Consider the following 9903-nt stretch of genomic DNA (forward strand, 5'->3'; position numbering starts at 1 on the left):
TGACATAAAACAAAGGCTTCTGGTATGTTTGTGAAATGCCATTGAGTTTAGGGCCAGACAGGATCATCACCACCGTCGGTCTGCTTGTGGTCTGTATCTCAGGGGCCACCTGCCACCCGTCAGCATCCTTCCCCTAAATCCAGCCCAGGGAATGGGATCAAGAAGTCCCAGCCCTCAGCAAACAAAACTGTTCTGGGCAGAGAACAGGAGGAACAGAGATGCACCATTGTGTTAGGGAAATGATTTAAGTGAGGCCTTGTCTAGCCTTCAGTGGGCCATTGTCCTAAGTAACACAACCTCCGCTGTGCAAATTATGTAGCCAAATCAATGTATGTAGGTCTGCTTACCGCGGTATCTTCGACTTTAACAGGGGTCAAGAAAGAACTAGATAAGTCTATGGAGGTTGGGTCCATCAATGGGCTGTTGTGAAAAAGATTCATTAAATATATGTCAAAGTATATACTACCGGGTATATGTAAAAGAGCACCAATTTAACTGGAAGTGTAAAAGGAAGGCATCATTGTTAAGATACAGGAGACATAAGAAAAAAGCAAAATTTGATTGGATAGCGAATAATAATCCCGCTTTTAGGGAAGTAAAAGCAGACATAAGACTGAAAAAGCAACAAAGTACTGATAACCCCGCTTTTAAGGAAATAAAAGTAGACAAAAGTAAAAAAAAACCCACCTCCTAAAAAGGCAGCATGAGACAACAAAAACTACCATCAGCATAGGCAGTTGAGAGGAAAAATACCAAAACCGGGTACATAAGATTGAAGGAAACAGACCAAGAGTGGACGCGTTGCGAATCTGAAAAGGCCAGGTATGATCAACCAGGACTCCCTCTCTGGCACTCAATCTTGCTGCTGCTCTTAAGCTCCGAAAGGGGAACCCCGGTCATAAGCTGCAACAAAAAATCCAAAAGGAAAGATATGAAGACAGAATATCTCCTGAATCTAAACAATGCTTCTCTCCATCTTAATATGAGTATTATAGAAGTATGTCTGAGAACTCCACAAACTGTTCAAAGGTAACTTCAGAGGGTATAGCTGTAGGAGGTGTTACTGTTCTCATTGTATTTGTATTGTTTTTTCTATTCTTTATTTGTATGTTACACTGTCTTAAAAGAATCAAACATAGTGAATTGATTTAAATGAAAAATTCATGATAAAGTAAATAGAAATAAAAGTCTTTGTTCAACCCCAGAAAGACGTATTCCTCTGTCTGTCGTTTCAATTCCTTTAAAGAACCAAACTCCAGCTACCGAAAGCTGTTAATCGGGATGGGTAGGGCTGTTGTCCCTAGCCTCTGTCAGAGGTTGAATGGATTTATTCAGAGAACGGTGCACCACAGCAGTGCATTGTACCATTGGGTTCAGCACCAATAGCTCGTGAACAGCTCCCTCTCTGGGGCCCCTTCTCCACTGCTCTGCAGAACAGCTCCCCTAGTGTCACACTGGAGTACTGCAGCCAGTGCTGATTCAGAGGGGAGAGCCCCTAATGCCTCTTTGGGTTCAGGAATGATCTGGAAAGGAGAGCACCCTTTGCTGACACCCCCCCCCCCGCCCTCACTCCCTGAAACACTGTGCACCCCTGGTAGCAGGGTGGAACATGGGGATCAGCACTGGCTGTGAGGGGAGCACTCCCCAAATGAGCCCACACCTCACTTCTTGTAGTCCCCACTGGGCCACTCTTTCCAGCTCCACGGCCTCCTTTAACTGCCAAGTCAATGCCCCATCTCCTTCATTTTTGCCCCATTTCTAATGAGACCCATTGGGGTTTGCCAATGGGGGACCTCATTATTTGCAGAAAGATAAATCAAATGTCAAGAGGCTGATGTTAGCGCAGCCGTGCGTGGCTCGGAGAAATACACGAGGGGGGAGAGGCGACAGCACAGAGGAGAGCAGCAAGGTTATAAGCAGCTGCAGCAAGAAAGGAGCACCAGAGATCAAAGTGAAATTATACATAGAAAGAACCTGCCAGAGTGCCACACGAGGACTCACGCAGGTTAGTGTCCCACCATGAGAGGCAGGCGCATGGACTCTGCAGTAGGAAACTCTGGGATGATCTCCTATAGGGCATGTTTACCCCAGGCTCCTGCCTGTTGGGGGCTGGCATCCCCTTGCAGCCAGAGCCACCCCCTGACATGTTTGGTTGGGGGGATTTAAGGGAGATGTCAGAGCAAGAAGAGAGCAAGTGGCAGATGCTTGAAGGCCTAGCCACGGCATTCCAGCTGGAATGAACGCCAAGTAACTGCATGCGGGGGGCAGTTGAGGGGCTGGTCTGTCACTCAGGTCAGTCTCTCTCTGCTGCACTTGCTCCCTGCAGGGCCAGGTCCCCAGCTGGTGAAAGTTCCCCCTTCCAAGGGCAAGCAAGCCCTTCATGGCATGGAACAGCCACTTGCTGCTCCAAGCGGGCAGCACAGGAAGGGGCAAGCTCCTCGCCGGTGGGCAGTTCCAGCAGTGACTTCCCAGGGTGGGAGTTTCTTCCTGTCCCCATTCACTTAACAGTTGAGTTTGGCCCCAAAGTGGGAAGTTTTATCCCCTTCCAGTCTGTAGAGCACCACGGTTGAAATCCACCCCCGTGCTGTGGGGCCAGCATGCGACAAGTCACTGAAGATCTCCGGTGGGGGCTTTAGAAGGACTGGCTCTTACCATGGTTGGGGGGCCTTGGAGTCAGGACTCCAGGGCTCTAGAGTTGAACCCCAGCTCTGGGAAGGGAATGGGGACTGGTGGGTAAGATTGGGGGTGGAGTTTCTGGATCCTTTTCTCAGCTCTGGGAAGAGAGTGAGATGTAGGCAGACGTGAGGGGGGAGTCAGGATTCCTGGGCTGTCTTTCCAGCTGTGGGAGGGTAAGTGAGGTCAGGTGTGTTAGAGAGCAGGGGGCGGAGGCTGGATTCCAGGACTCCCGAATTCAGGTCCCAGCTGTTGGAGTGGGGCAGGGTCCCGTGGGTAGAGCAGGGGGCAGGAGATGCTGAGAGTCAGGAATTCTAGGCTTGATTCTTCTGCTGCACGTGAGTGAGTTTTTCCTGAACACTCCAGCCGAGATCACCCAGGGCTGCTCTGCTCATTAATCCCTAACACTTTGGGTTTCCTGCAGGGATGCAAGCGGAGTCAACGGAGTGTGGGAACGGCTCCCAGCTGACCCATTTCATGCTGGAGGGGCTCCCGTACCCCCCCAAACTGCAGGTACCCTTGTTCCTCTTCTTCCTCCTCATCTACCTGCTGACGCTGGGTGGGAACCTGCTCATCCTGCTGGCGGTGGCCCGGGAGCGCCGGCTTCACAAGCCCATGTACTGGTTCCTCTGCCACTTGTCCTTCCTGGACATGACGGTCTCCTCCGTGGTGGTGCCCAAGGTGGTGGCCGGCTTCCTGCCAGGCGGTGGGGCCATCTCCTTTCAGGGCTGCGCAGCCCAGCTCTTCTTCTTCCACTTCCTGGGCTGCACCGAGGGTTTCCTTTACACGGTCATGGCCTATGACCGGTTCCTGGCCATCTGCAAGCCTCTGCGCTACCACGTCCTGATGAACCACAGCACCTGCCAGCTCCTGGCCATGGGGACGTGGTTAGGGGGCTCCCTGCATTCCACCATACAGACCGCGCTCACCTTCCGGCTGCCCTACGGCCGGGGCACCCGGGTAGGCTACATCTTCTGTGACATCCCAGCTGTGCTGAAGCTGGCCTGCGGGGACACGGCACTCAACGAGCTGGTGACATTGGTGGACATTGGCTTCCTGGCCATCACCTGCTTCCTGCTGATCCTGATGTCCTATGTCTACATTGTCTCGGCCATCCTGAGGATCCGCTCCACCGAGGGCAGGCGCCAGGCCTTCTCCACCTGTGTGGCTCACATCACCGTGGTGGTCACCTACTACATGCCCCTGGTGTTCATCTACCTGCGGCCGGGTTCCCAGCACCCCCTGGATGGCGTGGTGGCTGTTTTCTACACCACGGTGACCCCGCTCCTCAACCCCCTCATCTACACTCTGCGCAACACGGAGATGAAAGCTGCCCTGATGCAACTGGGCAGGAGGGCAGGAAGCTGCTAGGCCCTCAGCCACAATGACTCTGCCTGCAGCAGGTGCCAGCTGGGAACCGGGCAGGGAGAGGACGACTTGGTGACAGAACTGAGGACTCCCTTGCTCTGCCTCTGTGCAGTGGGGGAGCTGGGGTCAGTGGGTTGGAACAGGAACACCTGCATTCTGCCCCTGGGCCTGGCAAAGGGGCAGGGTTCCTAGGCTGAGAACAGCAGGCCTGGGAATCACGACTCTTGGGGGCTGGTGATTAACGCCTGGACTCCGGGATTCCCCATGAACATTTGTTCCAATTGCTGAGGGAGTCCTGGGTTGTGGTCAGTGTTGGGAGCAGGCAGTGGGGGACTCCTGGACTCTGTCCCCAGAGATGGGAGAGCAGGGGGGGCTCTCAGGATAGGAATGTGGTGGAAGGGGACTGGAGACACCTCATGGGAGGAGAGGGGAGCGGAACCCCCCAAATAAGGCGTAGACTCAGCCGCTTGCAAACAACGTCCTTGTACAAAACTTTAGTCAGGCAGGAAAGCCAGTAATGTTCTGACCTTGGCAGCTGGGATGAGGTGTGAACACAGACTGGTCCTGGCTTTCTGTCTCTGTGTCTAGTGCGTATTGGGATCATGATGGGCACTACCAATCCCAGTATACCTCACTGCTGGGAGGGGGGAAGAGAGGTGCTCCCGAGCCTGTTGTACACACAAAACTACCAATCCCTTGTCCAGCCAGGAAAAGACAATGGTGGCCCATCAGAGTTAAGGGGGAAACAAGAAATGGCTTGAAACTCAATACCCCTCTCTCTCTTTCTCTCTCTCACACACACACACAATCCCCCTAAATCTCCTCCCACCCTCTGGCACACACACACACGCCTCTATACAAACCGCGAGTAACACGCTGTCCACAGAATGACATAAAACGAAGGCTTCTGGAATGTTTGCGAAATGCCATTGAGTTTAGGGCCAGACAGGATCATCACCACCGTCGGTCTCCTTGTGGTCTGTATCTCAGGGGCCACACCCCACCCGTCAGCATCCTTCCCCTAAATCCAGCCCAGGGAATGGAACCAAGGAGTCCCAGCCCTCAGCAAACAAAACTGTTCTGGGCAGAGAACAGGAGGAACAGAGATGCACCATTGTGTTAGGGAAATGATTTAAGTGAGGCCTTGTCTAGCCTTCAGTGGGCCATTGACCTAAGTAACACAACCTCCGCTGTGCAAATAATGTAGCCAAATCAATGTATGTAGGTCTGCTTACTGCGGTATCTTCGACTTTAACAGGGGTCAAGAAAGAACTAGAGAAATCCATGGAAGCTGGGTCCATCAATGGGCTGTTGTGAAAAGGATTCATTAAGTATATGTCAAAGTATATACTAACCAGTATATGTCAAAGGAGCACCAATTTAGTTGGAAGTGTAAAAGGAAGGCAGCATTGTTAAGATACAGGAGACAGAAGCAAAAAAGCAAAATTTGATTGGATAGCCAATAATAATCCCGCTTTTAGGGAAGTAAAAGCAGACAAAAGACTGAAAAAGCAACAAAGTACTGATAACCCCGCTTTTAAGGAAATAAAAGTAGACAAAAGAAAAAAAAACCAAAACACCTCCTAAAAAGGCAGCAGGAGACAACAAACACTACCATCAGCATATGCAGTTGAGAGGAAAAATACCGAAACCGGGTATATAAGGTTGAAGGAAACAGACCAAGAGTGGACGCGTTGCGACTCTGAAAAAGCCAGGTCTGATCAACCAGGGCTCCCTCCCTGGCGCTCCATCTTGCTGCTGCTCTTGAGCTACGAAAGGGGAACCCGGGTCATAAGCTGCAACAAAAAATCCAAAAGGAAAGATATGAAGAAAGAATATCTCCTGAATCTAAACAATGCTTCTCTCCATCTTAATGTGAGTATAATAGAAGTATGTCTGAGAACTCCACAAACTGTTCAAAGGTAACTTCGGAGGGTATAGCTGTAGGTGGAGTTACTGTTCTCATTGTATTTGTATTGTTTTTTCTATTCTTTATTTGTATGTTACACTGTCTTAAAAGAATCAAAAATAGTGAATTGCTCTAAATGAAAAATTCATGATAAAGTAAATAGAAATAAAAGTCTTTGTTCACCCCCAGAAGGACGTATTCCTCTGTCTGTCGTTTCAATTCCTTTAAAGAACCAAACTCCAGCTACCGAAAGCTGTTAACCGGGATGGGCAGGGATGGTGTCTCTGTCAGAGGTTGGGAATGGGTGACAGGAGAGGGATCACTTGAAGTTTCCCTGTTCTGTTCACTCCTGCTGGGGCACCTGGCATGGGCCACTGTCGGCAGCCAGGACACTGGGCTAGATCGACCTTTGTTCTGAGCCAGTCTGGCCGTTCTTATGTTTTTATGAGAGCTGACACAGTGAGGGTATGTGAGGGTTCATTAAAAAAGGAATAAAATAAGACAGGGTATGTCTACACTAGCTCGTTGGTAGGCAAATGAGGGCAACTGGAGTTGCAAATGAAGCCTGGGATTTTAATATCCCGGGCTTGATTTGCATGTTCCCGAGCGCCACCATTTTTAAATCCCCCTTAGTCCGAACTTTGTGCCCGCGGCTTCACGCAGCACGGAGTAGGTCGTTCGAATTAGAGCTCCAAATTCAAACTACCGTTACTCCTCATTTGCAACTCCAGTTGCCCTCATTTGCCTAGCTAGCTCGAACTAACCTGCTGGTGTAGACGTACCCACAGAGAATATCTTATTGCCTCTGTATGAATCCATGCTGCACGGACATCTTGAATACTGTATGCAGATGTGGTCACCTCATCACTAAAAAAATCTCTTGGCATTGGAAAAAGTCCTGAAAAGGGCAACAAAAATTATTCGGGGTTTGGAACGGCTGCCACATGAGAAGTGATGAATCAGACTGGAATTTTTCAGCTTGGAAAAGAGGAGATTCAGGGAGGATATGACAGATCTATAAAATCATGACAGGTGTGGAGAAAGTAAACAAGCAAAAGTTATGTACTTCTTCCCATAATACAAGAACTAGGGGTCACCAAATAAAATTAATAAGTTGCAGGTTTAAACAAACAAAAGGAAGTATTTCTTCACTCAGTATACAATCGACCTGTGGAACTCCTTGCCACAGGAAGTTGTAAAGGCCTGGACTTTACCAGGGATAAAAAAAGAGTTCCTGGAGGACAGGTCCATCAATGGCTATTTTCCAGGATGGGTAGGAATGGTTCCATTGGAGTTCCAGGGGATTGACACTAGCTGGGACGTCTCCCTGTTTCTCTAGGCAGGGACTTTCCAAGCAGTAGCCTGGCACACACCCCTATCCCGACCCACAACCCCTCTGCAGTCCCAGCCCTGGTGTTCTCCCTCCAGGGCCTGGCTGCTTGGAGGGAGCCCCTGCTGGTTTTCTGTCAGTAGATCGCGCTTCACACACTCATCCCGGTAAAGCTCTCGTGACCTCAGAAGCTGCCGGATTCCTTGTAAAACAATCTCCGTGTAGCTAGCAGCTGGGCAGCCCTGGGCAGCCACAGAGCAGAGCGTTCCCATGGGAGGCCCCCACCCCCCTGCTCACAGGGCCTGCGGCCGGGGCCTGGGGGCCAGGCTGCACCTGCATCAGACAATGAGCTCCCAGGAGCATGTGCAGCGACGGTCCCAAAGGGGCTCGACTCTTTCAAATACGTGTCTGGCTCCGGCACCCTGACGCAGCGGAGACAATGGAGGGATGGTCCCTGGTGCCGGCAGGGTGAGAGAGGTGAGTGCGTCTGAGCTGGGGAATGGGGCTTTTCTTAGGGACAGAGAGATGGTCAGACCAGCCTCGCCCAAGCACCGTCCAGCCTCGGCTCTGCTCTCGGCCTCTGCTACCGGCTGCTTCATAGGGCAGAACAGGGCACCCTGCAGAGGCCAGCTAAGCATTCACCTGCCTCGATTGGATCTGGGGTCAGCTCGTTCCCTGGTCAGGAGGGGTTACCCCCTTCCTGCTCTATGCAGCCCCCCTAGAGGCCGTGCTGCCTGTCTCCTATGCGTTCTCTGAGCACTGACGTTGCTGCACGGCCAGGCATTGGGACGGGAGCTAAACTCACATCTGCAATAGACATAGGCAGAGTCTGCGGAATACACGGCTGCATGGGGCACCTGAACATTTGGGGCACCCACCCACCCCCTCCTGTCCCTGTACCTCCTATCGCTGCTTCCTCCGGAGAGGAGCTAGTTAACTAAACAGTGCCAAAGCCGGCCAGAGCTACTAGCAGAACATCCAGCCTGTGGAAGAGCCACTCGAGTGGGAATGAAGCTATTTCACAGGCATTTCCCAACCCCAGGCAGATCCTGTCAGTTTCGGAAGTTATTGTGTTAGCCCACAGGACCTTAGCTAAAAATGTCCTTAGCGTGTTGCTGAGGATTATAAAATCACATCTCTAAAAATTGTCCCCTCCATAACTGACATCAGACCTAGGGACACCAGTTTAATAGTATTGCCTCAGGCCTCACACATCCTAAGGACGGTCCTGGACACAGGGGCCAACAGGGTCAACTCCTAGCAGAGGGATAGGACGGATGTTGAGCACTGGGGGTGTGAGAGGAAGGGTGCGCGGGAGGGACAGGACAGATGCTCAGCATTGGGGGAGTGTGAGGAGGGGTGGGCAGGAGGGACAGGACAGATGCTGAGCACTGGGGGTGTGAGAGGAGGGGTGGGCAGGAAGGACAGGACAGATGCTGAGCACTGGGGGAGTGTGAGGAGGGGTGGGCAGGAAGGACAGGACAGATGCTGAGCACTGGGAGAGTGTGAGGAGGGGCGGGCAGGAGGGACAGGACAGATGCTGAGCAATGGGGACAGGTAATAGCATCAAATGGCGAGTGTCCATGTACAAGGCAGACACACAAGGTGGGGACAAATTTGCCCCTTCTGCCTTGGCTCACCCGGCTCTCGCCATCGTGGTTCTCCACAGGGGCAGCAGATGGAGCCGGGAAACCAAACGCCGGTGACAGAATTCATCCTGGAGGGGCTCCCCAACACCAGGCAGCTGCCGTCTCTCTTCTTCCTGCTCTTCCTCCTGCTCTACCTGCTCACCCTGCTGGGCAACGCCCTGACCCTGCTGACAGTTCTGTGCGATGCCCGGCTCCATGCCCTGCCCATGTACTGCTTCCTCGGCCACCTCTCCATGCTGGACGCCTGCCTCTCCTCCGTCACCGTGCCCAAGCTCCTGGCGGGCCTGCTGGGGCCAGGTGGTCGGGTCATCTCCTTCGGCGGCTGCGTAGCGCAGCTCTACGCCTTCCACCTGCTGGGCAGCACCGAGTGCTTCCTCTACACGGTGATGGCCTACGACCGCTTCCTGGCCATCTGCCGCCCCTTGCACTATGGCGTGCTGATGAGCAAGCGGGTCTGCCTGTGCATGGCCGCCGGCACCTGGCTCACCGGCTCCCTGCATGCCGCCGTCCACACCGCCCTGACCTTCCGCCTGCCCTACTGCGGCCCCCGCCACGTGGAGTACTTCTTCTGCGACATCCCGGCCGTCCTCAAGCTGGCCTGCGCCAACACAGCCGCCAACCAGCTCATCATCCTGGCCAACATCGGGGTGGTGGCGGCCTGCTGCTTCCTGCTCATCTGCATCTCCTACGCCTACATTGTGGCCACTGTCCTGCAGATCCGCACGGCGGAGGGGCGGCGCCGGGCCTTCTCCACCTGCAGTGCCCACCTCATCCTGGTGCTGCTGTACTCTGTGCCCCCAGTCTTTCTGTACCTGCATCCCTCCTCCAGCCAAGCGTCCGACGGCGCCCTGGCCATATTCTACACGGCCGTCACCCCCCTGCTGAACCCCTTCATCTACACCCTGAGGAACGAGGAAATGAAAAGGGCCCTGAGGAAACTGGCTTGTGGGCAAATGCGTTTCCAGCCTGCCTAA

The 9903-nt window shown here is 52.8% G+C and overlaps 1 protein-coding gene and 1 pseudogene across 1 annotated transcript; both read left to right on the top strand.

Annotated features, from left to right (window-relative positions):
- Positions 1-3099: 3099 nt before the first annotated feature.
- LOC142821059 (olfactory receptor 10G6-like) lies at positions 3100-4061 on the top strand (annotated as a pseudogene).
- A 4650-nt stretch (positions 4062-8711) lies between these two features.
- Positions 8712-9903, top strand: LOC142821363 (olfactory receptor 10S1-like). Its single transcript, XM_075912260.2, has one exon. The coding sequence runs from the start codon at positions 8851-8853 to the stop codon at positions 9901-9903; it is 1053 nt and encodes a 350-aa protein (XP_075768375.2). The 5' UTR covers positions 8712-8850.

This window comes from Pelodiscus sinensis, chromosome 30, assembly GCF_052426305.1.
Source record: "Pelodiscus sinensis isolate ZL-2025 chromosome 30, ASM5242630v1, whole genome shotgun sequence".
In the NCBI taxonomy this organism is placed as follows: Eukaryota; Metazoa; Chordata; order Testudines; family Trionychidae; genus Pelodiscus; species Pelodiscus sinensis.

Coding starts and splice junctions, on each gene's coding strand:
- LOC142821363 (XM_075912260.2), top strand. CDS start 8,851: ATGGCGAGTGTCCATGTACAAGGCAGACACACAAGGTGGGGACAAATT.